General features: G+C 27.8%; 1 protein-coding gene across 1 annotated transcript; it reads right to left on the minus strand.

The window, feature by feature from the left end:
• Positions 1-7,532: 7,532 nt before the first annotated feature.
• LOC104881559 (uncharacterized) lies at positions 7,533-7,931 on the minus strand. Its single transcript, XM_010662085.2, has one exon. The coding sequence runs from the start codon at positions 7,929-7,931 to the stop codon at positions 7,533-7,535; it is 399 nt and encodes a 132-aa protein (XP_010660387.1).
• Between the last annotated feature and the right edge of the window lie 7,597 nt (positions 7,932-15,528).

Raw genomic sequence — 15,528 nt, forward strand, 5'->3', positions numbered from 1 at the left:
TTGATGAGAAAACCCAGGTCAATGATCGTAGAGAATATAAGGGTACAAAGAATATGAGAATGGTACAAAAAATATGAATAAAGTACAAAAAATGTGGGGAATATACAAAAAAAAAAATGAGGAATGTACAAAGAATGCAAAAATTATAAGGAAAATGTGATAATGATATAAAAATGTGAGAATCCTCTTTTTTTTTTGTGTACATTTGTCATATTTTTCATATTCTTATCATATTTTTCATACCTTCCTCACTTTTTTTTTTGTACCATTCTCACATTTTTGATACCATCATCACATTTTTTTTATACCTTTTTCATACTCTTCATATCCTCTTTAAATTTTTTGTTTGTTTAATTTTAAAAAATACTATCAATATTAACTCGAAATAGTATTATTATTTTTATTATTATAATTTCAATTTTTATATGGAGAGGTTTGGATGAAATATTGATAGTATTTTTTAAAATAAATTTTAAAATAAAAAATTAAAATTTATAAAGAATACAAAAGATGTGAGAAAAGTATAAAAAAAAAAAATATGAGAAGAGTACGAAGAATATAAAGAGTATGAAAAATATGAAAAAGATACAAACAATGTGAGAAGTGTACAAAAAATATGAAGAGGGTACGAAAAATGTGATGATCTTCACATTTTTTTTGTACTATGCTTACATTCTACGTACGCTCTTCATATTCTTCATGCACTCTTTAAATTTTTCATTTTTTAATTAAAATTTATTTTTTAAAAATACTATTAATATTTAATTCAATCTTCTCAATATAAAAATTGAAATTATAATAAAAGAAATTAATAATACTATTTTGAGCTAATATTGATAGTATTTTTAAAATAAAAATAATAATTTAAATTTTAAAAAGAGCATGAAAAATGTAAAAAAAATGTATGAAAAATGTCTAAGGAGTATAAAAATAGTGAAAAGGGTACAAAAAAATGTAATAAGGGTATGAAGAATACGAGGAGAGTACGAAAAATGTGAATAGAATTGGAAGAATACATGGAATATACAAAAAAAAAATGTGAGAAAAGTATGAAAAATATGAAAATGATATGAAAAATGTGAGAATAACAAAGATCCTCACATTTTTTTTGTACTTTTTTTTATATTTTTCTTACTCTTCTCATATTTTTCATATGTTTTATCATTACTCAAATTTTTCATTCTTATATTGTTGTACTTTATTCACATTCTTCATACCCTTTAAATTTTACATTTTTTTATTTTAAAGTTTATTTTAAATAAATACTATCAATATTTCATCTAATCCTATCCATATAAAAATTGAAATTACAATAAAAGAAATTAATAATACTATTTTGAGTTAATAATAGATAGATTCAATATTCTAATACCAATAAATACTTTAATTAATATGTTTATATTTTTCTTTTTCACATTGTCTAAGGGTTATAACTTTATATAATAAAATAAGTAACAATTATTCTTTTACGAAATTTTTATTATCACATAAACTTTCTTACCTTGTGTAGACCCCTTCAAAGACCAATGGTTTTCCATTTGGTTTAGGGACCACTCGGGAAAGTTTTTGAAGTGAGGGAGGGGACCCCTTTTCTGCTAGGAAACGAGCTGCATTAGGACATGTGGCAAAGGGGAATAGCAGCCATGGTGGTGGGGTTGAAGACGACATGCCTGCTGACCGGTGAACAGTAGGGCTGGTAATGGCTTGCTGAGGAAGACATAAACAGGGGGAGGAAAAAGAGAAGAGGACGGGTGATGGTTGCTGGGATAGAGACTTAGAGCTTAGGGGGAGAGAAGTTTTACTGGTCCGGGGAGAAGAGAAAATACAGGAAGCTGAGTAAGCACCGCCTGAGAAGCTCAGGTATGGCCAACATGGATTTCTTTACTTTGGGTTCCTTCATTTTCTTTCTCTATTATTGCTGTTTTTTTAGTATAATTTGTTGTTGGTTTTGGTGTGGTTGATCATAGGCCACAGATCTGTTGTTGATCTCTTAGTTGCTGTGATTTTGTTATAGTTGATTCTTGTCACATTTCCTTGAGTTTTGTCTGAGCATGAACTGTCTCTGTTGCAGTTTTCCTATAAAACGTCTGAATCATGCCTGTGTTCTTGTCTAAAATCTGTTGATCTCACTCACCCATGTTTAAGCCCATTGATTGTAATATGAAATGTGGTTTTTTTTTCGCTGGTTCATTTTATTTCATTCTTTTGTGCTCTATTTGTGCTCTTCTCTTCGGAGTGCTGGGTATCTCAGCTGGGTTGACCATTTTGGTTGGGGTATTTGTGGGAGAGCCCCATGTGTACAAGCTTTCATACTGGCGGGAATTTCTGGATGGCTGTAAGATTTGTGAACCACATTCATGAAATGTTGAGAGATGCAAAAGGGAGAGCCTAAATGAGGATAGAGAAGCCATTATTGATGTTCTATTACAAATAAGGTCACCATGGAGGTTTGAGCTGCTGCGGCTACAAAGAGAACAATAAGTTACTGAGTCCTAGGTAGAAGAGGAATTGAATTTGCTCTTTGGAAAAGACGTATAGAATATGACCCAGTTCTTGATTGCTGCAGCAGCTGTCATGGCACCTTCACCACAGCGCCTTTGCTGTTCATCAGGAAATCCACTTTCTCTCTTACCATCCTTCATGTACATTTGTCAACAATCCATACCCATTCTCTCCAACATTCATACTCACTGCCAGTTGCCCACACCTCCTTCATTCACTCTATATTCATTTCCTTTCTATTCTCCTATCTGCATGGAATTTGCGTGCATGGAAATCGTTTAAGTGTGGTCATCTCTCCTATACCCATTTCTCACTAACTCATTAACTCCAAACCCGCTAAACTCACTCATTACCTTTCCTTATCCATTCATCACACCCATTTGCAACAACTAACTTCACCATCCATCTCTTACCCGTTTCTCTCTCTATATTATCACCATACCCATACCATGCTCGTCCTCATTAGCCAAGACCATCTTGCATACCCACAAAGTTCATCACCTATTGCTCTTCATACCAAACATCTTCCATTTCATCAATCACCGAAAACCCTTTTTCTCACTGTTTTAATGTTCCTTTCTTACCAATCCTCTTGCCATCTCACCCACGTCTACGTTACCCATGCACGCATGGCTACCCAGGTTGTTTTGAGTCTCCTCTAAGGTCCCGAATCTACCTAGCCTTCATAGTGGCAGCAGGAACATAATAAATAAAAAAAAGGAAAGAGAAATGTATTGCATGGCAGGCATGAAACTATTTAAATAATTGGTGAATGAAAAGTCAAAGACATGAGTTTTTTTTTCTTTTATTAGTGGCATGGGTCCAATGGCCTCAAGGTGAGTTATTATTAGTTTTTTCTCTTTTCTCTCACATGCCATCTTCTTAATTCCACTTAAAAATTTCATTTTTTGAAAATTCTATTATCAAATATTTCTTCTAAAATTCCAACATTTCAAATTCATTCATTTTATTCATTTATTTTTATTTATCTATTATTTATTTATTACTTTATTTAAGAACATATATATATATACACACGTACCATTTTCGAAATAATCTCGTAAAATTCGATTTTTAAATTTAGTTTATGAAACTTCAAATCTTAAATTCCATTTTCCAAAACTCCAATATTTTAAATTTAATTTTCAAAATTCAATTCTCGAAATAATTTTCCAAAACTCTAACTTTAAATTTAATTTTACAAAATTCAAATTTTTAATTTTAATATTCCAAAAATTCCACAATTCCGAATTTAATTTTTAAGATGTCACCTTCAAATAAATTTTCGAAACTCCATTTTCTTTTACATCAAGTCTTCAAAAATTCCACTATTCACTTTCATTCGTTTAAATATCATTTTTTGTTAATTATTATTATTATTTCATATTTATTTGTTTATTATATTTCTTTCAAAAATCTCAATCATTAAAGTTCAATTTCTCAAAAATCCGACTTCTAAATTTAATTTTCAATCTAAAAAATTCCACTATTCACTTTCATTAGTTTAAATATCATTTTTGTTAATTATTATTATTATTTCATATTTATTTACTTATTTCTTTTAAAAATCTCGATCATTAAAGTTCAATTCTTCAAAAATCCGACTTCCAAATTTAATTCTCAATCTTAAAAATCCCACTATTCACTTTCATTCGTTTAAATATCATCTTTGTTAATTATTATTATTATTTCATATTTATTTACTTATTTCTTTTAAAAATCTCGATCATTAAAGTTCAATTCTTTGAAAATCCGACTTCCAAATTTAATTTTCTATCTTAAAAATCTCACTATTCACTTTCATTCTTTTAAATGTCATTTTTGTTAATTATTATTACTATTTCATACTTATTTATTTATTTCTTTTAAAAATATCGATCATTAAAGTTCAATTCTTCCAAAATCTGACCTCCAAATTTAATTTTCAATCTTAAAAATCCCACTATTCACTTTCATTTGTTTAAATATCATTTTTTGTTAATTAGTATTATTATTTCATATTTATTTATTTATTACCTTCAAAAATCTCAATTATTAAAGTTCAATTTCTCAAAAATCCGACTTCCAAATTTAACTTTCAATCTCAAAAATTCCACTATTCCCTTTCATTCGTTTAGATATTATTATTGTTATTTTATACTTATTTATTTATTTCTTTTAAAAATTCCAATCATCAAAGTTTAACTCCTAAAAATCTGATTTTCGAGTTTAATTTTCAATCTCAAAAATTCCACTATCACGTTCATTCATTTTAACATTATCTTGGTTATTATTATTATTATTCCATGTTTATTTATTTATTTATTTTAAAAAAAGTTGAATCACCAAAGTTCAATTCTTCAAAAATCTGACTTTCGAATTTCATTTTCAATCTAAAAAATTTCACTATTCACATTCATTCGTTTAAATATTATTTTCATTATTATTATTATTATTTCAATCATTTATTCTATAAATTTCAATAATTAAAGTTCAATTTTTCAAAATTCCGTTTTCCCAATTTAATTTCCAATCTCAAAAACTCCGCTATTTACATTCAGTTATTTAATGATATTTTTCGTTATTATTATTATCTTATCCGTTTACTTATTCACTTATCCACTTATTTAAAATCCCCTCTTTAAATAATTCTTCAAAATTTCGATTTTCAAATAATTTCTAAAACCCCAATTTTCAAATAATCTCTAAGACTCCAATTTTCCAATAAATTTCAAAAAATCCAGTTCTCCCTCGAACTATTTTAATTTCTGTTTAGTGATGCATGTGATATGTTTTGTGCTCTTTATTGTACACTGACCCCATCTTTTATGATAGCGCATTGCTCGTTCGTGGCTCAGGTACGCATCCACTCTCATTCTAGTTATTCTCTATGCATGTCTTGATTCTCATATGTGCATCGTCGATCTGAATATCCATTGTTTTTCCTATTGATTGTCACGTCAGCTTCATTTTATTAATAGAGACCCGACTTTAGGGACTTAGAGGGGTAATACGATATTTACCATACCTTTCCGACAAGTAACCAGACCCCCGAGCCCGATCCGGTTTTTCACAGACCACCTTTTCCAAAATAAAGAATCATACTTAATGTTTTCTTTCTTATTTTGTTTACCCTTTTTAAAAATAAAACAAAAATAAGTGACGACTCCAAGTCATTTTTTTAATAAGTAAAATCATTTTTCAAAATCAAAATCGAGTCCGCCATCGAGTGGAAAACGCATGAGCCGAAATGCAGGGTCCACACTTGACAATTAAATCTTCAACTTTGCAATGTCTTTGTCATTAAAAAAAATTGTTCTAATTTTTCTATTCACCTCTCAATTCTCAAACCTTCTCCGGTACTCAACTTTGTAATGCTTTTAATTTTCCACGCAATTGAAAATTTTATTTTGGCCATTAGATAATTAAATATTATTTTAAATTTTTTACCATGTTTAAAAAAAATCTTAAATAAGTTGTTGTAAATTCCTTTTTTAGTATTAATTCTTAATCAATGAAAAATCAATTTTAACAAGAATTAGAATGTGAGTTGTATAAGATTTCATTCCTTTAAAATATAATATAATCTAACGGGGTTATTTGTGGAATAAGATTTTAAATTTTTTTTATTATTTATTTAGCTTCACTTTACTTGCCCTCTGGTTAAAAAATATGGATAGGTAATGAAAAAAACTTTTCTATTAGATTAAAAAAATTAATATTTAATCCTACTTAAATCAAATTAAAATTTATTTAGATTTATGGAAAAAAAAAAAACCCAAACTTCAACATCATAATTAATAACCCAGTGGCGTGATGCCAATGGCAACTGTGATACTAGTCCAAGATTTGAAGTCATCAGTAGGTAGCCACCAAATTCGATTGCAAGGTATTACCTACTCACACGGTTTGACTATGCCTGCATGATGCAATGGCATACGTCCTCACTCATTAGCCCACATGTATGATTTAATAAACATGCAACGATAATACAGTTACATTTTTTGTTATACAAAAAGAAAAAATGCACATCCCACTGATCCATCTGTCATCTGTGTATTACAATCAAAGTTTGAAAAATCGGAAACTCCAGCATGCTTTTCCAAATAAATCACAGATTTTTTTAAAAGTTTATCGTTTTTTTTTAATTATTTTTTTCAATTTATCTTTAATTTTAAATTTATATCACCCTTTTATTTTTAATTATTTTTCATATTTATCTCATTAATCTTATTTTAAAAAATTACTATCACTTCACTTTAAATTTTTTTATATTTATCCTTCTAATTCTATTTTATTTTAAAATTTTTATTTTAAAATAACAAAAATATAAATTTATTCAAAATTTTCTAAAATATAAAAAAATAATGAAGTTTTAATATAATTTTTGATAATTTTAATTATTTAAATAAATTAATGTTAATAGCAAAAAATTGTCACCACAAATTTGTAACAAAATTTTAGAAATTAAATCTCAAATAAAATATTTTATATAAATCGATTTAATTTTTTATTTAAAATGTAATAATGTTTTAATAAAAATGGTTTTTAATTTTTAAAATAAATAAATTTAAATATTTTCTTAAAAAATTTAACAAACATTATCTTTGATCATACTTAAATTAATTATACTTACAAAATAATTTTAATATGTATATTATTACTTATTTTATCTTTTTTTTTTTTAGTTTTTCTAAACATTTTCATAAATTTTTAATAATTTTCGTTTCATCAATATTTTTATCAAAATATTCTCTCATATTTTATCAATACTTTCGATATAACTCTAAAATACAAGTACCAATATATCTCGGATTTACAAATATTTCAAACTTTAATTGCAACAAATTAAGATGCACTTAGTGCAAATAATTTAAAAGAAAAAAAATGAATAAAAGAATACATTCGTTAAGTATTGATTTTGCATGATCTTGCTGCATACTGTGTCTCATCATTTGATTGAGTGCAACAAATTTTCAGCAAAAAACAACAGCTTGTCTTTACTCACAAAAGGAAAAAACTGATCTAAGAAAATAAATACAGCAATCACCTTACATGTATCCTAATTCACGAGAAGCTATCATCGACTTGTAAATCTCAAGAACCAGCCTGTTATCGAATTCTTCGTTTGAATAAGCTATTGGAACTTGTCGGGCCTTTGGAACCCGCTTTCCACCAAAAACATTTCCAGAGTTCAAGGCCCCCACGCTCCCAGACAAGTTGAGCATCATGCTCACGTAAGCATTCTTAAGCTTGGCAAGCAGTTTCAAAGGCGAAATAATCTTCAGATGCAGCTTTGGGATTTGCCTGATCCTCCAAAACCGCCGCTGCTTCCCTCCCAACCTTACCATCTTCACGTTCCTCTTGTTTGCAACATCCAGTCGTTGGTATTTCCCCCTTCTCCAGTGCCTTCCAAAGCCAAAGCTCTTCTGAAATGACAGTATTTCCATTGTTTTTTTGTTGTGGTTGCGGTGGTTGCGTAACTTGTGAGAGAGGTAGACAGAAATGGTGCAAGGTGAAGATGAATAAAGCTGAAGAGGGCGTTTAAATAGGAGGAAAGATAAGAGGGCAGACTTTGAAATACGCGGGTGATGAGGAAGAAGATAGTCAAATCTATAGAATTATGAGGCTACGTGTGATAAGGGAACCAATAAGCTGCGACGACCGCAGGTCCACAAAGTCGGTTTGACCCGCCCTCTCCACGTGCATTAAACAAGTATGCGGTCTATTTGTAGCCCCCGGTTAGGGAGGACTTTTGTGTCTCGTCTCCAGAAGTTAGCGCTTTGCCTGTTCCCCAAGCTCATCTAATCTTACTTAATCTATGGTTTGAAAAAGGCCCATCAATAATTATTTTGAATATCTAAAATACTCTTTGTTTCTTTCCCTTTGTCAAAACTTTTATTCATTCATTCTTCCCTAAATACACTAACCTTCGGCTCAATACCCAAATCAACCCAAAACCATTCTTAGTATTCCTTTCCATTTTCTTCTTTTTAATTGTTCCTTCATTGTCTTGATTCGGCCCGGCTTCTACGATGACTATTTTCTTTCATAATACTCCTCGTTGAACAACACCTGAGAACAATAATGCTCTTTTGTTCATATTTACCCTCAGGAATGAGACACAATCTCAAAATGGATTAATAAAATCCTAAGTACTATTAATATTGTTATACTTCTAGAATTGTGTTTCTATTATATTTAACGATTTTTCTTGTTTTAGGCCCACATACGCACTCAAATTGTCTAAGTCTTGGAGAAATCAAAGCCTCTATTGACCCATGACTAGTCCCTGATTATAGCAAAAACAAGTGATGTAGAGATAATTTGGGTGAAAGTGTAAAATGTGAATGTTAGTTACCTTTCCTTTTCTAGATTTTTTTTTAAAGTTTATACTTTTTATAGTGAAATGGAACGGGAAGAATTAATGTTATATTTAATTAACTAAATATAATATGAAATAAGATAAAAATAGATAATATATCGTATCTCATATTTGATTAGTGATATAATAGGATAAATTATTTTGTTTATCTTATTCTAATACCAATTAAACATGAAATAGGATAAAGACATGTCATTCAAATTTTATTTTATTTTTTATCCTTTTACATAGGATTTATTAATCCTAAATTAAGATATAGAATGTTTAATTATAACAACTTAGTTATTTTGGAAAGAAACATTAAATTATCGAATGAATGCCTACCCAATCCCCCCTCCAGATCATTAGATTTGTGTGATGAAAATTGAATAATTTGATATATGTAATAAAGTCTAGATTATTAGATGTCAATATAAATAAATAAAATTAAAGTACAAGATTATAAATTAATAAAACTAAAATATAAACAAATATAAGACTCAAGGATATATGAGTGACATAACCTGATTGATGGTGTATTTTTCAGTTGGATGGAGAAATTACCTTTTGGTAGTATAAGTAGTATATTAGCTCCTATTTTGGAGCTACATTTGCAAATTGGCTTGTTAGAGTGTGAATATGTACAAGAAGCATAAAAAGCAGAAAGAAATTATGTTTTTCATTGGGTCATCTATGGACAGGATAAAGTTATCATATCTTCAATTATTTGAGCACTTTTCATTATCTGAGTCATTCATTCAGATTGATTTTCAAAGAGGTGGTAGACTGTTACAAAAGTATCTTCCAGATGGCTTAAAAGTCAAACAATGTGAAATTCACATTACCACAACACCTACCATTTGTAAGATTTTCTTTCTTTCACCAAACCACCTACCATTTGTTAGATTTTCTTTCTTTCATCATCATCATTATTATTATTATGTGCGCATAATACTCAAGGCTCAAGTCTTTTTACTTGATCTAAAAAAAATGAGTTTTCTTCTAATATATATATATAGTTCCTAGAAATGATTATCAATTTTTTAAGAAAAAGGAAATTCTGTTAGGGAATATTTGAAATATGAAAAAAAAAAGTAGTATTTTTAACTTAAGGTGTTTGTTTGTCTTTTTTTTATTAATTTTAAATATAATTTAAAACTAAATAGTGTTTGATGGTGTTAAGTATTAAGTTGTTTGTTTTTGTAATATTTTATTTCTATTAAAAATGAAAAAACATGTTACTTTTTTTATTCAGCAAAAAAATTATAATAAGTCATAAAAAAAATTTAAAAAAAACAAATAATTTAAAGTCTGAAAACAAATTACTTCCAACAAAAAATTAAAAAGCAAACACCCTTTTATTTTTTTACCAAGACATGATACACTTACATATAATGCAAAAGATAATAACATATTCTCCATGATTCAATTATTTCTTAGAATGTCCTAAAAAAATACCTTAAAACACCTTAAGTCTATTTTAAAAAATTGTCAAATGTTCTTAACAAATTTTTAGACAACCATTTTCACACAAACAAACACAATGTTTTTATTCTAATTAAGTGTATAAAATTATTTTCAAGAATAATTTTCAAACTTGTACTAAAGTTTTCATCCTTGAAAAATTCTTATACAATAAAAAAAAATAGATAATTAAAAGGCAATGAATATCATTAATGGTTAAGGTTATGTTTGGTTCTTGGAAAATGTGAGGGAAAATATGAGGAAAATAAAATATAAAGAAAAAGTTAAAAGAAAGAAAAAGTGAAGAAAAAAAATTAAAATCAATAAATTATTTTATATATTATTTTAAACTCATTTCACTTATTTTTCCACTTCTATATAAAGATTAAATAATTTAAAAAAATATAAATTTTTAATTAATTTTAATTATATTTTATTTTATTTTATATTTTACATATTGAAATCAAATGAGAGAAAATATTTTTCTTAGTAATTTTTTTTTCCTTAGCCCTTTCTAAAACCAAACATAGTCTAAAAGAATTCAATTTAGAAGTAAAAAACATAAAGGTTATGTTTGGTTCCCGAAAAATATTAAGGAAAGAAAAAAATGATAAAAAAAATTATTTTCTCATATTTGATTCTATTATAAAAAGTTTCAAAGAAAATTAAATCTAATTAAAATTAATTAAAAACTTATACATTTTGAAATTATTTAATTTTTATATTAATAAATTTAAATAAATTTAAAATAATAAATAAAAATAATTTTTTATTTTATTTTATTTTTTTATTTTTCTTCATTTTTTCTTTTCTCTTGTTTTTTCTCCCTATTATTTTTTTTCGTCAGCCTTAAAATATTAAAACTTGGTGATGCAGGAAATGACGTAACTGAATACATAAACCTTTGGGATGAAAATGACGGGAACTCCTGATTTTCTGACTGGCATTTTGTCAAAGCCTGCATGCTCCCAACAGTAGAAAAGGGAGCTTAATGGTGGCTAGGATTGACTTGGCAACAACGGTAGGTTTAATCTGATATGATGCTGAGTTATCCAAGTTTGAATTGCATGCACAGATTTGAAAATGAGAAACAGTGAGCCGAGGAATTCATCTAGATGATTGACATCATCGCCTTGACGCAATACATAGAGTTGACTGTCCACCAACCAAATTTGAAGTGGAAATTTCAGAAGAAACTTCGAGGAAAGGAGACGAGTTTTTTTTCTTTCTTTCTTTCCTTTAATTGGAGGAAATTTTGAGTCATTTACGTTTAGACTATGTTATTAGAAAAAAAAAATTAACAAAAACAATTTTCTTATATTTTATTTTATCAAGAAAAATATTAAAAGAAAAATTATATAATTAAAATTAATTTAAAATTTATATATATTTAAATTATTCAATATTTATATAATAAAAAAATATAAATTAAATGAATTTGAAGAAACATATAAATATAATTTATTGATTTTAAATATATTTTTATTTTTTTTCTTTTATTTTTTTCCTTTTTATTTTCTTTATCTTGCATTTTTCTTTAAATTTTTTGAAACCAAAACCAAATATATGTTCCAAGCATATGTATTTAGGGACGTCATTATCTACCACATAAATAAGCTCCCAACAAATATTCAACCCTGTGGTTGTAGTGATAACTGTGGCAAAATCTCTTGACCTTGGAGGTCGTGATAAAACTAATTAAAAATTATTTAAATTTTGTAAATATTATTTATATAAAATTTTAAAAACAATGTTTTGATATTATTTGAATTTGAATTTGAATTATTAAATTTATTAATTACAAGCATAAATAAAATAAATATAATTCCTCTTATAAATTTATCTTGATACTCATATAAGATTAGTTCTTTCTATATACAATTACTTGACCATGCAAAACTTTCACCTCAAAACCTATCACTTAATAAATATTTGATAACTTTATGTTGTTTTTGGAAAAATAAAAAATAAAAATAGATGGTTGATACTAACTTCGAACTGAACCTAGCCCAAAAAACTAACAATCAAGGAAAGGGAAATGGAGTTTAGATAATTATTGGATTTGGTTTACTATAAGTATTACAAAACATTGTCCTTAAAGTAAATCTATCCTCCTTGAAGATCAATGTTGGTGCAACAAGGAACCGGTGTTCTACCTCTAAGATTAAACAACCAGAAGTGTCATCTAAAATGCACTCCTTATATGAGGTACAATACTCCTTTCAAATTGAAGTTAATTTACAACAAATCTATGAATATAAAAAACAAATCTTTACAATCAATAGAAAATACTACACCTCTTCTAAGGCTTACAACTCATCTAGAGAAGCAGTAAACATAAATTAACCACAATAATTAGAATATTTGAAATATAATATTCATTTATTCATCTCTTTAGGTCATGAGATGAATATCAAACACCACAAAACTAAGGTAAGCACATCCTAAAATAGATTTAAAATGCTTAAACCTAACCAAGGGCTCTAATATCGGTTCAATGGGAATTTTGGATTACTCCATTCCCTAACCCTAGATCTAGTTAGGTGAATTCTTCTATTCCTAAGACTGATAGATCTTATACATAATGAAAACAATAGATTTTAAAACAAAATTGAATCTAGTATTACAAGTTAGGACTACTTACCAAGATCTGGATGTTCCCAAATTGATTCCTTGTGGTGAAAAACGTCGTTGAAAGTTGCGATAGTCAAAAGTGATCTCGTAAACCCCTTATTTGCCACTTGATAACTCTTTCTTCAAGCTTGGCACATAAATAGTGGAAATTTGGAGAGTGAAGGCTAGGGTTCTCTCTTTAGACATGTGAAAGAGAATGGAGATGAAAGAAAAGTTGAAGCCCTAACCTCTAAGGAGGTATTTATAGGTTTCCTACTCGGTTTAAGTGACTTAAACTCTCCTTAAGCCTAGGTCACTTGATTTAGCCCAAAAAAGGTATTTAATTAATTAATCTAATAGGCCTCTAATTAATCAATTAGCTCAGTTTAAAGATACTTTTCATTAACTCCTATGCATACTTGTGTAGTTACTAAGACACCCTTATGCATACAAGTGAAACATGAACTAATCAAACTCTCATAAATTGTGTCAAGGTATATGAGCTCAAACGGAACCTTTGGGACTTATAGGACAATACTGACTCCTTTAGAATCTAATTCTAAAGTTAACTCAACATTCGACTACAAATAGTCAACTACACTATCGTACCATATGTATATATTATAACAAGACATTAGGTGCTTGGATTTGTAACCTACTATCCACTGTATAAAGTTTCTCTATAAATTAGTGTTTGTAATATAATAAAGTGAAAGTTATCAACCTCTTAAAATTATCTTTACCATCCTTGAATCACAGTTTTTCTTATTATTTGATCAACTGTCATATCCTAGCGTTAAAAACTTTGAATTACTCTGTTCCCAATCCCAGGATCAGGAGGTGATACATCCACTCCTAGAGCTATTAGATCCTATGCATAATAGAAACATAACAATTAAAAACTTTTCAAGATCTAGTAGAACAAGGTTAGAGTGGTTATCTCAAATTTAAATGTTCTAAAATCATTTCCTTATGGTAAAGAATGATGTAGTAGTTGTTAGAGATCTTATAATCCCACGATTTTCTATCTAATGACTCTTCCTTGAAGCTTGGTACTCAAATGGTGAAAATTTGGAGTGTGGAAACTAGGGTTTTCCCTCTAGAATGTAAGAAGAATGATGGATGAAGACTAAAACCCCAACCCCATAAGGGGTATTTATAAGTGATTCCCACTAGAATTAAGTGACTTAAGCTCACCTTAAACTTGGGTCACTTAATTTAGTCCAAAAAAGGTCCTAATTGATTTATTAACTCAATAGAACTTCAATTAATCAATTAACCTCATTCCAAAGATATAGTTCACTAACCCTTGTGTAACCATGCACAATTACCAAAAACATCATTATACACATAAGTAAACTAAGAACCAATCAAACCTTCATGAATTGTGTCATTAATATAAATGAGCTTGAATATGAACCATTGGGACTTATAAGATAGTACTGACTTTCTTATAATCCAATTCTGAAGTTGACTTAACATGCCACTACAAAAAGTCAATTACACTCCAGTGATTGAAAATTGTTTGGCCATATGATTTAAAACTAATATTTATTTTTAAAAATAGAAAACTATCTTTAAAATTTTCTGACATTTGTTGATCATTATTTTTTGAAAACAATTTTTAAAAACAAAGTAAAATAAAAAATAATTTTTAGAGAATAAGTAAAAGTTATTTTCATCAGTTTTTAGAAAACAAAAGAAAAATATGATCTTGTTTGATTATATTTTCTTAAACTTATTTTTAAAAATTATTTTTAAATTAAAGAATAAAAAACAGTTTTAAAAAATAAGTTTAAAAAAAACATGACGAAATGAGCCATTTTTATTTTTATTTTTAACAACTCACAATAGATCAAAACTCCAAATCACTAAAGCAAGTCATGGCTTTTGTTAAAAAGCATCCAGAAATATGAGCTTGGAGGTCAAGGGAAATCGCATGGAAAATATTCATGCCCCGCCTTGTGTAGCTGAAATGACTTGGGCCAATCTGGGCCCAAGGCCAATACTAAGAAGATTGGCCCTTGATAAGTTTTTCCTTTTTAATAATGATTTTGAAAAATTGTTTTTCAAGTCAGTTCCTGTGGATTTTGAAATTTGTTGTCTTTAAAATGACACGAGCTAGAATTCATTCAATTTCTATGCACCTGCGAACACTGCAATGATGGAAGAATTCCTGGGTTGGACCGGTTGGATAGTAAATGGAACCATGATTTGATTTTTGGACTGAACCAGTGTTGAACCAGGTCACCCAACAGTTGGACTACTGAACTGGCTAACCCGGTTTTAATCGGATATGCTTCCTTTCTCTTATTTATATATTTTTAAAAAAAAAAATACAAATGTCCCACATTTTATTCAAAGGGATTATTTAATTAAAATAGTAATTGAAAACCCAAATTTAAAATTTTAATTATTTATCCATTTTTTTATTTATAAAAGTATCCTTATTTATTTTTTATAAAAATAATTTTTCTTTAAACCTATATATAAATAATTAAAATGATGAAAGATATTTACATAAAAAAATTAAATTATTTTTTAAATAAATAAAAAGGTGAAAAAGAGTTAATTTACAAATGCGAGATTATATCATGTTTTTAAAC

This window comes from Vitis vinifera, chromosome 14 (genome assembly GCF_030704535.1).
Source record: "Vitis vinifera cultivar Pinot Noir 40024 chromosome 14, ASM3070453v1".
NCBI lineage: Eukaryota > Viridiplantae > Streptophyta > Magnoliopsida > Vitales > Vitaceae > Vitis > Vitis vinifera.